The 17,862-nt window shown below is 37.8% G+C and overlaps 1 protein-coding gene across 18 annotated transcripts in view; it reads right to left on the reverse strand.

The window, feature by feature from the left end:
* The window catches only part of UNC79 (unc-79 homolog, NALCN channel complex subunit), a 278,472-nt gene that overhangs the window by 232,066 nt on the left and 28,544 nt on the right, over positions 1 to 17,862 (reverse strand). For 11 of the 18 annotated variants that reach the window (XM_030803531.1, XM_030803536.1, XM_030803534.1 and 8 more), the window contains exons 1-3: positions 10,507 to 11,481; positions 9,620 to 9,740; positions 2,970 to 3,274 (exon numbers count right to left, since the gene is read on the reverse strand). The exons of 1 other annotated variant lie outside the window; for it this stretch is intronic. In XM_030803531.1, coding sequence (XP_030659391.1) covers positions 2,970 to 3,274; positions 9,620 to 9,740; positions 10,507 to 10,663 — 583 coding nt within the window. In that variant the 5' untranslated portion in view covers positions 10,664 to 11,481. Of the gene's footprint in view, positions 1 to 2,969; positions 3,275 to 9,619; positions 9,741 to 10,506; positions 11,482 to 17,862 lie in introns of those variants that run through there. 6 more of the 18 variants (XM_030803535.1, XM_030803533.1, XM_030803530.1 and 3 more) reach the window with 2 other exon arrangements.

The following is a 17,862-nucleotide window of genomic DNA, read 5'->3' on the forward strand; positions in this document are numbered from 1 at the left end:
TGATGAATGAATATGTTAAGAAATATAAATATCCATTACATGTATTTTTCCTCCACACTTCCTCAATCTTCAGTAATACTTGGTATTCATATTACTACATTCTACACAAGATAACTGAGGCACAAGAAGTTAGATGATTTGCCCAATGGAAGTTTTAGAAAAGGCAAGGGCAGTATCAGAAATAAAACCGGGCTATTTCTGCTCCATCAATCAAACCATCTGGAGTGTCGGGCAATGAGGTAATTTGCAACCTTCAGCAGAGCAGCAATTTCAGCAAGCACCAAACAAGGGAAGCTGTAAGCTGGTGCTACATGACCCTGTGCATTGAGTCATCAATGATCATAGGAGGAAGTGCTACCTAATAATAATCTTTCTAACAACATCTTTAAACAGGGATCATAACAATACCTACCTCACTTCATTAGAAGGATTGTTAGCAGGTTTTAATGAGATAAATGTAAAGTCCTTAGCGTAGCACACACTGTGTGCTCCACAAATATTAGCTGTTATTATTAATATTAACAGTTACTATTATTATTACCTGCACAAGAATAAAAATAAAGGAGATGCAACAAAACCATAACTATTTAGCTTTAGAATGCATGTAGGCCAAATCCCATTACACTAAATGTACATTTGTATATTCCTGGACTTCCCAAAATATAGGCCATCAGCCAAGGTTTGATGATGAAGACTTTGATCACTTTTGTATTCATTATAACAGAAAAGTACTAGACTCTTCTTCGTCTTGCAGCAGATGTACCTTCTTTGGATTCCTAATGTTATTTCTGATTGTCATTAGAATTAATATGCCATCTTAACAGGCACATCAGCTAACAACAGAAAGGATGTGGCCACAGTGCACACTAGAGGGCCAGGGTCAGTCAACCTTGAGCTCAAATGAACGAAATGGAAAATCCACAGGTGTTTTACTAAGAATTAACCGAGGCTGTGCATACAAGACACCTCAGCTGCTTTTGCTGAGCCTTTTAGCCTAATTACAGAACATCAGCACTGAAAGGAGCCCAACTGGAGTATTTTCCATATAAGGAAACTGAGGTCCGGAGACAGGTGATTGTTCAGGATCACCTGAGAGTTAGCAGTTCAACTGCGACAAAACCGTTCCCTAGTGCTCTTCCTGTACTCCACCCAGACCCAGCAGCAAGACACAGCCTCCGGTCTTAGTGCAGCAGCTCTCAAAGTCTGTGCAAAAGAAGCGTCCACAAGGATCTTGCTAAAAATTCAGATCCTCAGGCCCCACCTCTCAGTGATTCTCAGTCACAAGTCCCCAAGTGGGACCAGAATTCCATGTTACAAACTCCTTCGGTGATTCCAATGTTTTTCAGACCATGCTTCAAGAAGCAATGCCGTATTGTTTCTCTGAACCATTCATTACATTGATCTACTGAGTTTTTTCCTACCTTCTAAGCTCTATCATGCAGAACAAGAACACTATAGCTAAATAACAATGCCACAAAGTCACAAAACAGCTGCAGGTACAAGAGCGAAAATACAAATCATCTCCCCTGAAATCGTCACAATTTACACATTAATTGCAATTATACAGATTGCAATTTACCAAATTTAATGTCTTTATCTTAATCAAGGGGCTTTGAAGATAACAGGCAGCTCCCCTAACACAGTGGACCAACCCAGGACCAGGCAAGTCCCAGGTGAGTTCAGGACTAGTAGTCACGAAGGAGAGGCACTGACAAGCTCATCAGCATAGTAAGCTCTGGCAGTCTTATGTTCAGAATCCTCTCATTTAAATTCAGAGCTGGCAGAGGATCACAGTAGAAGTGGCTAGGCTTAAGACAGCTACAGAATTATACAAAAAGCAACTTTATGAATTTCTATACCTTTTACATTCACCATAACACAGAATTGTAAATGTAAGAAAAAACAAATCCAATAGTCATTATTTCATCATTTTTATCTCAGTAGATTTTTAAACTTTTAATATTAGGAACACGTTGTACTAAATAAACCATCAAGAATTCTCTTAGGGGAGTTAGCCGTAACTAAAAGACAAAATAACCCCCACTACCCACTTATTTTCCAAAATTCAAATTTTTCTGTACAGTGAAACTTTGGTTATCATACTTCCAGGGACCAAATTATCAGAGTTTTGAAGTTAAGACAACTAATGTTTTAAAGTGCATTATCTGCAGAAATCCCTTTTCTTATTGCATTGTTTTTCATTTGATTCTCCCATTTTTATGGGTTAGGAGAATTTGCTAAGCAAGCAAGATAATGAAACTGGCTAAGGACACAGAGTAGAAAGAGGGAAGAGTTAAGAAAAGAAGCAGGCTCTTAGATTTCTATTCTAAGCACCACTAATAGCATATATTGTATACATACTGCAAATAATATAGCACCACTAATACCATATGCTGAATACAGCATACAGCGCCACTATATACTATATCTACATTTTGATACAACATTTTGTAATAACTATTGATTGTTGTTTACATTTGGAAGAGTTCTTAGAGATTACTTCTCATCTAACCTCCTGACTTTATTAAAGAGACAGGAAAAAATGGGTCCTAGAGAATTTGCTCCCTCAAAAATCACAGAATCAGTCAGTGGATTATAGCCTGCTCTTCATGCTCTACTTCTTAATTTTCTGGGCGACAGTTTTAAAATCTTATCTCCCCACTCATAACTTCAACAAGAGTCCTCAGGATAACTGATGAGGAAAGAAGAGAAAATTTCTTGTTATACGTCTTCCTCCTTTCTCCAGCCCCATTCTCCCCCAACTTGGATAACATCCCTCTGGCAATAAAACAGTGTAAAATGATAGTATGGGAAGCACCATAATGAAGTTTCAGTGTAATGCTTCTAGCCACACAAAGCCCTTTCAGGTGATTGATTACAGCAGTGACCATCTCCAAGCCCCTTGCTCAGCATCATATACATTCATAAGTATCCACGTACATTTCCAAAGGTTTCAGCTAAGTGCTCACCGTGTTGGCCATGCTGTAGTAAAGGAACTAGATCCAGGAGAGTCACCAAAGTCACGTAGAGGCCTTGGTAGTCCAAAGAAGGGTAGTCTGACAACTGAGCATCACGACTTTGCGGGCCGCGTTCTGAGGGAGCATCTCGCAGGACGCTGTAAAGGAGGGAGCGAGTAACAGTAGGGTTGATGGAACTGACCTGCGGTCTTAGAGATGGGGTGAGTGGGAATGGCACAGGAAAAAGACACATGGTCATGGGCACTGTCAAATTGGAGGCATCTTGGTTTTCCTTCTTCCCTGTGCGGGACAAAATGCTGTTGGGGGGACAAAGAAAAAAAAGAGACAACAAAGACACAAAGAACAGCACATTACATTGAAATGACACTCTAAAACAAATAATAAAACACCAGATACATTCCACATAAGATGCAACTGCCACATCAGCAGGGTCTACCAATCTAGTACTGGTCACATAGCTTCGTGCTCAGAGCTACCAATAATACAAGGTTTACTTTGTGGAAGTCTCATTGCATCTCATGTGTTATCTGGTTAGTAAGGAGCAAAAATATAAAAATGCATGTTTCAGTGCCAAACCCATGTTTTACAGTTTAGCAATTTGGTGAAGGAGAGGTTTCCTGGGAAAAAAAAAAAAACAATGGCTTTGTCTAATGAGTAAGGGCTCTTATTCCTAATTACAAGGAGCTTTCAAAGGAAAAGACGTTTTCAGCAAGACTGTCTTCATCAGGTAAATAGGAACTTGCAAAATATAGGTATGGCACTTGCAGAAACATGTTTCAGCAAAGAATAAACATGTGTGTTTATTAAGAAAGTCTTAAAAATCACATGTTTATTGCATCAAAATAATGTCTATATGTATATTATGATACTGTTTCATGACATTCTGTCAGTATCATTTGAGATAATGAAGTTTAAACAGGCATATGAATTTAGAAATAATACATATTTCTAAAATGTTAGCTAAACTACATTGGAAAAGCTATAAAATAATATATAGTTGATGGTCCGTAGCATATGTTTGTGAACTAATGATAATGGTTATTTATGTGTGTTTTTTAAATTTTGCATGTTGGGGAGGAAACATTTTATTTTATGAATACGAACAGTGGTTTATTAAATAGTTACCTTCAAAATCCTAACGACTAAGCAGGCAGTATCTGTCATATAGCTGCACATCATACAGTAAGATTTCATATATTACTGCTGCTACTTACGTTATTATTCAACAAAACTCACTAAAGACTAAAGGAAAGATAATTTAGAAAGTTAAAAAAAATTAATGGGAATAAAAATAAATTCTAAAAATAAATTGGTTTTCTTTTAGCCTTAATTTTAAAATAAAAACCTTTCAGTAAAAGCGATAAAGCAGCAAAGTTGTTAATTTAAAAATAGAAGAAGTAACTGCTTAGCAAAATGTTTAGATTTTGTAAAATTAGGTTATACTATTTAGCATTAAAGACAATAGCTATACATTAGACTGATAATATCTGTGCACTTGCAAAGTGCTTTTATATAGTACACTTATGTTAGTCCAAGTAGATAACAGTTTATAAATGGTTCACTACATAAAAATAACCTTGTTTTACAGTTGCTCTATGTGCATCAAACATTACTAAGTTCTTAGTTAATGATATTACATTTACAATTTTACAGTGATGTGAGGTTAGTGTCAAGCATGCTTGCTCTATCAAGTTTGCATTTATTTTTATTATTTACTCTTAGTGCAAAATATGTCATAATGTAAGAAAAATGACTACATGCTTTGTATTTTCCATGTGCCTAATTTACCTCGGTTTCCTTTGTCTTCTGTTACCCAATGTCCAGGGGAAAACAATTGATAATAATAAAAATAATTTCAGAATACTTATGTAATACTTCTTATCAATAAATAACTTAAGATTTTTTTGTAATTTAAAGGGATTTAATTTACCTTTTTGTGTGTGATGTATTTGACTTTGTAAGCTTATACTTTATAATGGGATAATATCAACATTCCAGTTACCACCTGACTGTATCTATTATAAATGCCATCAGATTTTTCATCAGACTTTATACTTTTCTCACATGACTCAATTATTCCTAAGAATACCACCTTTATTAATGTTATATTCTTAATAAACCCAGTCACCAAAAATCTGTTTTAATCCTGTAGGATTCTAATCCCACTGAAAATTCCTCTAGAATCACAATGGCTACAAGTCAGATATATTATTTCCCAAACTTCGGCCCTAAATTAACCTACTATTGGCATCTTTTCAAAATTACAAAATGTGAATCTTATAGAAGTGGTATAAGGAGAACAACATTTTGCCTTAGAAAATAAAAATAGCTAAATACCATAAATTAATGCTATGCTTTAAATTAAGTGCAATGCTCTGATCAAACTTCTTGGTGGGGGAAATAAACACATTATTTTTTCAAATATACCTTAGTATTTTTCCAAAGTGCAGTGTCAGTTAACAAATACTTTGGAGACTCTACTTTGATATTTTTCCCTTCCTGTATATGTGGGGTTCCCAAATGATAGCAACAACAGCTTCATACATGCAGGGAGGGAAGAATGTCAGCATGAAAACAGTAAAACTTCTCTCTCACTGCCTTTAGATTTGAGAATTCGGTGAGGTTGAGAAAAAAAATGGCTGAAAATGAGTCATCCATGAAACCAGTTTTAAATTACCATTCATGTCTCAATGTAAGGAAATGTTTTCATTTGTGGAAAAACTTAAGAAGGGCTCATGAATAAATGTACAATGCATCGTGATTTTATGATGTTTTGTGAAGTTTATTCAGAAAAAAAAAAAAAAGTATTTCCCCAACCAAACTGCCTAACTTGGGAGTTGATAAAACCATTTTCCCCACCTGAAATTCTTTCCCAGAGTTCTGTAAACCCAACCAAAATGAATATTAAGAATGCCCTGCTCAGAAGAGTTTGATGCTGCAAACCCAACCAAAATGAATATTAAGAATGCCCTGCTCAGAAGAGTTTGACTCTGCAGCCAGCTTTTCACCTTTCCCTTTTCCTCCTGAGATTCTCTTTATCAACCATTGACTTTCAGCATCAAGAGAGGAAGACCTCTGTTGGTGTGAGGAAAGATGAGAAGTTGCCCTGAGGTATGTATAGCACAGAAAATTAATATGTCAAACAAACTTCCTTTAAGATTAGGCATGTTGACATTTGAGTTGAATCTTAACAAAATTTACTTCATTATGCGATGCTCTCAAGTTCCTCCATGACTTAACCAATAATATGGTGGATATATCTATATGTACATATATTCTTCCTAAGCAATTGGAAATTATAATTCAATTAAGATTATTATGCTGTGTCTACAATCCATTTTTATAACATATTAGGCATTTTCTAAATAGCAGCAAGCAACTTTCCCCAAATGTAATTTTATTAAAAGATTTTACATGCTAGCAGCCTAAACAGCACCAGAAGAGAGATCTGGGGGAAGAAATTCCAAAAGAATGTTTGACATAGGAAGAAGACTAGGATCCTTTAAATGTCCTGCCAGGTAAAAGGCAAGATTCTTAAAGACCTTTGCTGTTGAAAATATGGCCACAGGATGTTTCCAATATAAAAAGAACAGACTCCCTCCCATGTAGCAGTGAGGGGAGATTAAACTAGATGGTCTTGGTAGTTACTTCTAATGCTAAAAGCAAACAAAAAACTAAATTCTGAAGTTGTGTGTTGCTCACTGCTGAACTTAGGTATCTGCTAAATTAAAATGAGTACAACTCGGCACTCAGATGTAACTTTACCAGACCCCAGGTCACCACTAGATTAAGTAAATAGCATTTACTAGAAGGAGTCCAACGCTGGATGAGATTTGGACTAAAGTCAATTCAATTCAATTCAACAAACATTTACTGATCGCCTTCTCTGGGTCAAACACCACTCCAGACACAACGGCTAGCAAGCTGAATAACACGCATGACTCACCTTCCACTACTAGAGTTTAAGGAATGCCCATGAACACAAATATGAGTCTAATTATGAGCTAAGTGGACATATGTGGACTCTTCAACTGATTTTATAGTCAACTATAGTAACATATAATCTCTCCCCTCCTGCGAATTAAATAAATTGAAGTTAAATGTCTAAGCTAATTTCTGCCTTTCGAAATAGGTACAAAACTCTACTGAAATCATGAGAGTTGTATGGATGAACAAATAGCAGCGAACTATTGCTCCAGAAATGCAACCCTAACTCAGGTGAAGCTGCTGAAATTTCAAGTTGCATATTTTAACCAAAAAAAACCATTTTAACTTCATTGAGAATATCCAAATAGAAAGACAAATAGTTACTTTGTGAGAATTCATCTCTAATTCTTTCTTCTTGTTATTTTTCCCCAAGAACCTGAGTTCTGAAAGCAAGAAGTGCTTCTGAACATAAAGATCATATTAAATGCTTTAATAATATTAAACAATATATAATAATTTTGCAGTAGAAAATCTTGTTTGTAGTAGAAAATCTTACTGCCAATAATCTTGGACACCAACTACTTAGACCATCTTATTTGTCTTTGAATTTATTTATTTATTTATCTTAGAGATAGGGTGTCACTCTGTCACCCAGGCTGGAGTACAGTGGTGCAATCAAGGCTCACTGTAGCTTCAAACTCCTAGGCTCAAGCAGTCCTCCTCCCTCAGCCTCCAAGGAGCCTGGACTAAAGGTGCATGCCACCACACCTGGCTAATTGTTAAAAGAATTTTTTAGAGATGGGGTCTTACTATGTTGTCCAGGCTGATCTCAAACTTGTGGCTGGTCTCAAACTTCAAGTTTGAGACTTCCGGTTGCTAACATTATCTCCACTTAAATTCACTTAAATTCTGAAAAGTTGACAAATCTTGGTGCTAAGCACTTCCTTTAATCTGCCACCTCAGCCTCCCAAGCAGCTGGGATTATAGATGCCAGCCACCATGTCTGGCTGTCTTGAACTTTCTAATAGCATAAATAAAATGAAGAAGTACAAATACAATTGTTATGGATGTACGTATCAACAGTTCTGTACTTCTAGTTAAAAAAAAATGGTTGCAATTGTTACTATTACCATTAGCAGCAGATGTTGATATTGCCTCCCTTTGAAAATGAACTCAGCTCAGTTGCATAGGATCTTCTCCAACAAGCCACTTGAACAAACTACCAGTTTTACCACTAAAATGCTACCACTTATGATCATATTCTAATGGTCCCCTGCTTAAGAAAATGGAATCTTTACGTCTTGCAAACATGACTTTTCAATATTTTAAATTCCTTAACTCTTGGGCACAATTACTAAGACCTAAGCAGCAAGCTCTGAGGTGCCAACTAGGATGTTAGTTTCCTGGCAAATGGAATTCAGCATGCTTCCTACTGAAAAGTGTCTCTTGTTTTGAGAACTTTCAGAATCTATCATAAAGGAAACTGTTTACCATTGAGAACTTGGACCTCAAAGACAAAAGGAGAATTCAAGAGAACAGAATTGGATGCTTTGATTCATAAATTTTTCCGATGATCACTATGAAAATTGGGCTAATTATTCCATTACAATTTGAGAAGAAGGAAAATATCCTGTAAGAGGTCCTAACCTTACTGTGCAAGTGTGAAATGTATGAATCTGATAAGCAGAAGCCCTTCAATATAGAACAGGATCACTAAGGACTCTAAAGAAGGAAAGATATTTCAAAAAATAAGAACAGAGAGATAGGAGGACTGCAAAAGATTCGTAGCTGACTTGATCGCATGAAGCTTCCATCCACAAAGCATTCAGCTTTGCCCGTGGCAAAGCCTCCGACTGCTAGAAACTCCAGTGCCACTAGTCTTTGCAAATTTGTGTTCTCCTAGTATCTGTCTTACAAAATTTTTGCTTCTGTACAGCTAAAAGAAACAGTACCAAGCCAATTTATGTGTTGCCAAAATCAGATTTGAAGTGAGAAGATTGTGGTAATGGAGAAACCACATCTTGGAATTTAATGGAACGTGAGAGGTTCTTCTGAATTCTTCAATGTTATTTCCCAAAACAATTGAGCCTTTACTTGAACAGTTCATCTTTGTTTGCTCTGTTTTCTTAATCAAGATACGTGGAGCAAATAGGGCCCTCCTATCTCTACCTTACAGTAAAAGTAGACAAAAGAAAAAGAGTCCTATTTTTTTTCCTTGTCCTTCATAGAATTTCATTATCAAGGCAAAGCATGTTGAACATGTGAAGTGTTACCCAGATTAAAAATAACTATTATCACTGTATATTACACTTAGGGAAATAGAAAATGCTAATGATGAACCTAAAATGCCACATAATTCTGAATTGCTTTTAGACCAAAAGTGTTTCCAATTATTAATTTTAAGCAATTGTAGGCTCTCCTTTTAATCCCACTCTATATTAGTGCCAAATATAGAACTGTATCATTTTAAAGATCCCCTGAAAAGATGTTCAATGCGGGAAAGCAGGCAGTAGCCAGGCAACCAATCTTTTTCAGCTGGGCCTGGGATCCAATTTGCTACATACACCCAGAGAACTTCAGTGCAGACTCTTCTGGCAGAGCACTAGAAAACATAGGCCCTTTAAAACTTGCAATTCAATAAAAATTTAGATCCCAATAAATTCAGCAATACTACCTAATAATTCTCTCAAAGTAGAGGATATTGTAAAGCTTACCTTAACAAGGTCTGAGAAAAGTATTTCAAGGTGTTTGCAATATCTGTTCCTGATGGCACAGGATAAATGTTGTGGAGAACCCGGTTATGATATTCCTGCAAGTACCGGATCTTGGAAGCAACTAGATAAAAGCAAAAAAAAAAAAAAAAAAAAAAAGGAAGAAGAAGAAAAACAAAGAGAAGAATCATCTTGTAATATGTATTAGGCATACAGTCATTTTTTAAAATGATTACATACAAGAATTTAATCAGTATTTTAAGGAAGATAAGTAAATTTTTAATAGAATTCCATGATAGAAACAATTACAAAAAAACTTTTAATTTCTTTTAATTGTATTCGGCACACAAAATTATTCTTAGTTTTCTGATTTAATATCCTATTCACAAATTATCTATTGCTTGTTTTTATCACTAAGAAAAGCAGTACTCCAAATTGTTTTCTAATCACCCCCAAGTTGGCTTATTATTAGCAAAATAATAATAGATATAAGTCTCTGCCAAGGAATTATATCTAATGTTGCTTAACTAAAACTGAAGGAGAAAACTGAAAAGTCTTTCTACAACACTCAAAAAATCCTAAAATATAGGGAGTCCATTGCACAATGGCATCAATTGAAGTCAGATTATTAACTCAACATGTGATCATGAAAGTGTGTTTAGTAAATGCTTTAGCTGTGAGAATATGTTAAGAGTAGATTAACATGATGAGTATTAAGTAAGAATACAATGATCATGCACTAATAAAAATGTAAAAAATAAATGTCACATTTTTCTTCCAAAGAATCTCATAAATTAGGAGACTTCCTGATAGCTTTCTGAGCTTGGCTGCCCAGATCTTCTCAAGATTCAGGAGGGACTCAATAGATTTATTTACCCTCCTAGACCTACCTGGAGTCACCAGCATTGTCCACATTCCTGACCTGACCTTTGACCTGGCTGTAGTGAAGGACCCCGTTCTAGTCATTCCTCTTTGCAAATCCCAAGGAGCCATGATGATCAACGTCTCTCTGGTCTCCTCTTCCACAGAGTTCTCAACACTGTCCATTTGTCCTTTCAATCTTTAAGGCTACCAAGGGAGCCTTTTAGGTGGTATGACTCACTGTCAGCAGTTAACAGAAGACATATCAAGTCCTGGAGAAGCAAGGCCTGCTGTTCCCAACAGCCCACGGAAATAAGCTCCTGGATGCATACTAACTCAAAATCCTTTTGATAAGTGTGGGACGTAGAAGCACAGAACGACAAAATATCAGAACTGGAAGGACCTTAGAGACCTCTTCCCATAACCACTTCCTTTTAAAGATGGGCAAAATGAGGCACATAGGTGGTCAATGGCAGAGCCAGACTAGTACTTAGATTTCCTGATCCCAATCCAGTGATCTTTCCACTATGACATACTCTAGAATATGATTCTGAAATGATGTCCACATGAACGTGACGTCCACATGAATGTGAACGTCCATTGCTTGACATCAAAGCAATTTCCAGCAGTTAACAGGTTAATCACTGATTCTAAATCCTACATACGCTATTTATCAGATTTGCCTTTTCTCTCTTCCACTACCTGAACTATTTCCATAATATGATTAGCATTTTCCCAAATAAGTCTAGATTGCAGATAATAATACCTTGAGTCTGTGTAACACATCAGCTCCAAAGAAAGCAACAAGTTTATAAACATCATCTCAATTAACTCCATAAATATTTGGTTGTAAATAACTTTTTTTCCTGAGATAATAGGTGATAGTTGAAAATAGTTTGATTGCATAATCTACAAAAGTCCATTTCCTTCTCAGTGTTTTTGATCTGCTATTCATTATATTTTAAAAATCATATTACAAGAAAATCCCCACATTAATGCATAGTTCCAAGTTCCAAATATCCGAGATATATGCTAGGCCAGCACATGCTGTCTGCTCACCCACTGTCACAGTAATGAAGCATTACTGTGACTTTTCTCACGTTTTAATATTCAGCAGGTTTCTGTAGAGTATTTCAGGAATACCATTAATCATTAAACCACCTAAGAAAATGAGTTGATAATAGCACAGGGTATGGACAATAAGTTCAAATGAGGAAAAAACTCACAAATCCCTCAACTCAATGGCTTGCTCATAATTCAAGAGCTATAAAACCATCACTACACAATGATTACAAGCATTCAAAAATGTTTATGAAATGAAAGGATGTTCTTTTTATAGCTCTTTTCATTAAAATGCAGCAATAGCTCCTTTCCACACGTACCCAAATATGCACAGCAAAGCAGAGACAAGAGTCATTTTTTTCTTTGAGATCTTTTAATGTTACAAAAGTCATATTGCATTGTCTCTGTGTACTTACCTGTTTATTTTTCTAAACCAGCTTGTAAATTTCTTAAGGGCAGAAACTATACGTTACTCATGGCTCTATCCCAAGCCTAACACACTGTCTGGCACTTAGTAGGGACTCAATATATTCATAGGATTAAATGAACAAATGAATTAATACTTTAGTAACAGCACTTATCACTCAGGTCTTTAGGATATATAGAGAGTATACATATATGCATATATATATACACTATACACATATATACCTGCATATAGACATACGATAGACTGTGGACTCTTCATCCTTAGTGCCAGACACCTAGTAGGTACTCAATAAATTGTTGATAAGTGAAGATGGAAAAAAAAGGAAGAAAGAAAGTGGGATAGAGAAAGAGGAAGAGAGTGGTGAGTAATCATGAAAGACCATTTTTAGAACAGACTGAAAAAAATGTTCAAGGCAATTTGTGCATTGGTGAATGCAACAAAATCTTAGCAGTCATGGATTTAACATCCACGTTTTCAACAACTTGAGAGCAGCCAAAAAGGTCCATGACAAATAGTAATTTGTACTTGTGCCAAGGATGTGAATAAAACTCATTTACAGTTCAATTTTGTGCACGAGAGGTGGTCATTTGGCTGGTTAATAAGCCCATGTGAGCATCCAGCAGCCTCATCAAAGCAGGGTTCCTCTTTACTCCACACATACACCTGACTGCTGCTGCGGAGGCTTGAATAATTGGGCCCGATAGATATAAATGAATGATCTTCAACCTCAACTGACCCTAAGGCTACATTTCTCTAGTAAGCTCCTTCTTCTACACTCTTCAATTATAGTTATACTGTCTTCAAAACTCCCCCCGGGGCCACCCCTTTCCTTATACTTTAAAAAGCCATCTGTTATTGACTGAATTTTGTGGTGCTTAGAATTCATATGTTGAAACCTTAACCTCAAAATGTGACTGTACCCAGAGATAAGGCCTTTAAAAGGGTGATTAAGTTAAAATGAGGCCGTTTCGGTGGTGGACCCTAATCCAATTTGACTGCTGTCCTTTTAAGACGAGATTAGGACACATAAGAGATACCAGAAATGTGAGAACACAGAGGAAAGGCCGCGTGAGGACAGAGAGAGAAGGCAGCCATCTGCAACTCAAGGAGAGGCCTCAGGAGAAATCAAATCTGCCAACACCTCAATCTCAGACTTCAAGCCTCCAGAACTGTGAGAAAATACATTTCTGTTGTTTTGGCCACCCAGTCTGTGGTACTTTTATGGCAGCTGGAGCAAACTAATACACCATCATAGAGGAAATCTTTTTTTGTTTTGTTTTGTTTTGAGACAGAGTCTCGCTCTGTCGCCCAGGCTGGAGTGCAGTGGCGCGATCTCGGCTCACTGCAAGCTCCGCCTCCTGGGTTCACGCCATTCTCCTACCTCAGCCTCCCGAGTAGCTGGGGCTACAGGTGCCCGCCACCACGCCCGGCTAATTTTTTGTAATTTTAGTAGAGATGGGGTTTCACCGTGTTAGCCAGGATGGTCTCGATCTCCTGACCTCGTGATCCACCCGCCTCTGCCTCCCAAAGTGCTGGGATTACAAGCGTGAGCCACCGCGTCTGGGCCTGAGGAAATCTTATTAGTAAGAGTTAAGAGTATGAACTCTGAAATCAAACAGTTCTGACTTAAGACCTTGGATCTATCTCCACTTAAGCCCAATTTCCTCAACTGTAAAATGGGGATAATTATATCAACTTCATAGGGCTACTGTGATTATTGTGCTATTGTGATTATGGTGTGAGTGGATACTTTGCACAGTGCCTGGTATACACTCCACATATATTAAATAGCAGATGTCAAAAACCTACTAGCAGCTCCTTTCCTTGTCCTGTCAAACACCAATCCCAGCACTCACTGGGGCTCTCCATCCATCAGTGTGTCTCCTATGGAATTAATCTCTCCTCCCTTGCTAAATCATTCCTACCAGGATTCAAACAAACTGTAGAATCTCCCTTGTTGAAGGGAAAGAACAAAACCTCTCTCCTGCCTTTCCATTCCCTTCCAGCGACGGTCCTCTGCCTTCAGAGCCAAGATGATGAAGAGTCGTGCACACGTTCTCCTCTCTCTGTTACTTCCTATTCCTCCTTCCACTCACTCCAGTTTGGCTCCCACATCCACCACTGCACTGAATCCATTTCCTACAATCATCTAGAGCCTCCAGATTGCCAATCCATCGGGCACTTTCCAATCACCATTTTCCTAGGCTTTTCAGAGCATTCTGTACAGTCAATCCCTCCCTCCCTCCTTCTTGAAACTCTCTCCCCTTGGCGTCCCAGACCCCACATTCCCCTGATCTTCCTCCCCTGGAATGTATCCTTCTTCAAGTGCTTTGCCACTTCCCCCTATTAGTTGATATCTAAGTGTTGGAATTCATCAGGGCTCAGTCCTAGATTCTCTGTTCCTCTCTCTCGATATTCTCCCCATAGGCAATCCCATCCATCCACAGGACTGTCAGGACCGTCCAGGGGCCAACTGCTCTGAAAGGTCTGTCTCCATCCCAGGTGGGTAGCTCTTGTGAATAACAGGCCTCATCGATTCAATTTCTCCACTTGGGAATCTTATAAATATCTCAAAGAAAACATGTCCGACATTGACTCTTAGGTCTCCCTTCCCCCAAGAAAGAAACCCACTCCACCATCTGTGTAATCCACCAAGTCACTCAAGCAAAGCATTCTAAAGCTCATCCTTGACAGCCCCTATTCCCCGCCATGCCTCACTCCTCTAATCCAATCCATTACTAAGTCCTATTAATCACTAAGTCTTATCACTAAATCCTATCAAATACATCTCTCAACTGTCTTCTATTCTTTATCATCACTGTCATTACTCAGCAGCAGCATCTCCTGATCAAGTCTAACAGCCTCCTAACTCATTTTTCAGATTTCTTCTTGCCTCTCTCCACTCTTTCTCCTCAGAGCAGCCAAACAGATCTTTTTAAATTATAAACTGCTTCATATAGTCATAAATAGTAACCACTGCTCAAAGTCCCTGATCAGGGGCTGCTCACTGTCTTCAGGACAAAATCCCAAATCCTCCTTAGTGTGGTCAAAGTCCCTGCCTATCTTCCAAGCTAACGTCGTGACACAAGAGCCAGACACTGTTGTGTGTGTGTTTTGTTTTTTTTTTTTTTGAGACAGAGTCTTGCTCTGTCGCCCAGCCTGGGGTGCAGTGGCCTGATCTCCGCTCACTGCAACCTCCACCTCCCAGGCTCACGTGATTCTCCTGCCTCAGCCCTGCCAGTAGCTGGGATTACAGGTGCTGGTCACCACATCTGGCTAATTTTGTATTTTTAGTAGAGCCGGGGTTTCACCATGTTGGCCAGGCTGTTCTCGAACTCCTGGCCTCAAGTGATCCGACCACCTCGGCCTCCCAAAGTGCTGGGATTACAGGCATGAGCCACCACACCTGGCCCGTTTTTTCCTTAACACTGTTTTTTGTTTTTTTGTGTTTCTTTTCTTTTCTTTTTTTTTTTTTTTTTTTTTTTTTTTGGCTTGAAAACCTTTCTACGTCCTTGTCCCTCTTCATAGAGTGCTTTCCCTCCACATTTTGTGGGACTAACTCCTACTCATACTTCAAAACTGACTTTAAGTGTCCCTTCCTCATCATGGAGGTCTTTGCAAACTTCCTTGTCTGAAATGATTCCCTGATCTCCACCTTCATTTCTTTCTGTGTAACACTCTGCAGTTTTGTCCAGAGTAGTAAGCACAATTTGTAATGATGTATTTATTTAGGTGACTGTTGACTGTCTTTTCTAAGTGAACAGTGAGCTTTTTGTTCACCATTGTATACCCTCGGTGCCTATTAAGTACTGAATTTGCTGAGTTCCTAGTAAGGATGAAAGTAGACAAGGCAGGAAGGGAAAGAATGGCCTTTTACAGTAGTTCAACTTTGTCTATAAAAATATCCCAGAAGGCCAACTGTTAAAACTGTGATGAAAATGAAGAAAAAAAACAAAAGAGGTCTGTGCATACACAAATTTAATCTCTGTTCGATATTTTACGGCCCCTTCTATCCTCATTGTTTCTTGGGAGCTTTGCTACTTTTTGAGAGCAAAAGCCGTAAAAGCAAAATTCAGTCATAGACTAAAAAGTACTTAACAAAACTGGGATTGTATAAAACATAAGTTTTAAATCTTTCTTCTTTAAGTCTTAAGCATTTTCCTATGTCACTAAAAATTTTTAACAGAGATCCATCCCTATTTTTGAAAAATTTAATTAGCAATCCTCATTATCATAAAAGGAAAAAATTCAGGTAAGCAACATGAAGAAGATAAAAATCACCTAAAGGGCCCACTACTCAGAAACAACTGTAGTTAACATTTTGGCATGTTATCCTTCTAGAAAATTTTCTCTGCATAAATATACATTTACCAGAATAGGATTAAACTGTGTATAGTTTTATAATCTGTTTCTTTCTATGCACTTCTATATCATCATTTTAATGGTTTTATAATCTCCTTTATGTAAGAGAATCAAAATTTACCAATCATCTATTTGTGAAATTTTGGGGTGTTTTCCAGTATTCTATTCAATGCTGCAAAGAATATTCTTTTCTTTTCTTTTACTAATTTTATTTTTTGTAGAGACAGAGTCTCACTATACTGCTCAGGCTGGTCTCGAACACCTGGGCTGAAGGGATCCTCCTGCCTCAGCCTCCCAAGTGCTAAGATTACAGGAGTGAGGTGCCACGTGTGACCAGATGTGCACACATCTTTATTTCCTTAGAATAAATTTTTAGTTATGGGATTGCTGAGTCATACAGAAAACACTCATTTTTAAAGCTCTTGCTAAGAATTAAGAAATCGTCCTTCAGAAAGACAGTACCTGTTTACATACCAGCAGAGTATATACATCATTAAGTGTGAATAACATCTCTTGAGCATCCACTATGCACCAGGTTCTCTATATACTTTTTTTTTTTTTGAGACGGAGTCTTGGTCTGCCTCCCAGGCTGGAGGACAGTGGCGAGACGGGGTTTCACCGTGTTAGCCAGAATGGTCTCGATCTCCTAACCTTGTGATCCACCCACCTTGGCCTCCCAAAGTGCTGGGATTACAGGCATGAGCCACCACGCCCAGCCCTATATATTTATTTTTAACCCTCACAATAATTTTGCAAGGTGGTCACTATCACTACCATTAAAAGTTGAATAAACCAAAGTTCAAAAACAGTAAGTGACTTGCCCAAAGGCACAAAGCTAATAAGTATAAAACTGATAGTTTAACAGGCTGCAAGCCATGCTTTTCCGCCAGACTACATTGTTCTTTAATTATTTTTACTGGTTTAATAATATTCAGTGATACAGATTTAGCATGAAATATGGACACTTCCCCTATTCTATTGTTTGGCATTTAGGTTGTTTCCAATATTTCATTAAGTAAAACTGCAGTGAGCAGACAAAATATTAGACTATTTAGAATATTAGACTAGTTATTTATTTCTTAGAAAACACAAAACAAAACATTTACTTCACTAGCCTTGCCCTTTACTTTCTTGAAAAATCAGATCCCTTTCACCCTTCAAGGCTCATCTTAAGAGTTACATTGGCCGGATGCAGTGGCTCATGCCTGTAATTCCAGCACTTTGGGAGGCCAAGGTCAGGAGTTTGAGACCAGCCTGGCCAACATGGTGAAACCCCGTCTCTACTAAAAATACAAAAATTAGCCAGGTGTGGTGGCACCCACCTGTAATCCCAGCTCCTCCGGAAGCTGAGGCAGGAGAATTGCTTGAACCCAGGAGGCAGAGGTTGCAGTGAGCTGAGATCACACCACGGCACTGCAGCCTTGAGTGAAGCCTTCTAATTGACTCTGGACATTATCAATAGCTCCCTTTTCTGACTACCCAGAGCATGTATTATCTGCTTCCAAAATTTTTGTACTTCATTATATAAATA

The sequence above is a fragment of the Nomascus leucogenys genome, chromosome 22a (genome assembly GCF_006542625.1).
Source record: "Nomascus leucogenys isolate Asia chromosome 22a, Asia_NLE_v1, whole genome shotgun sequence".
Taxonomy (NCBI): domain Eukaryota; kingdom Metazoa; phylum Chordata; class Mammalia; order Primates; family Hylobatidae; genus Nomascus; species Nomascus leucogenys.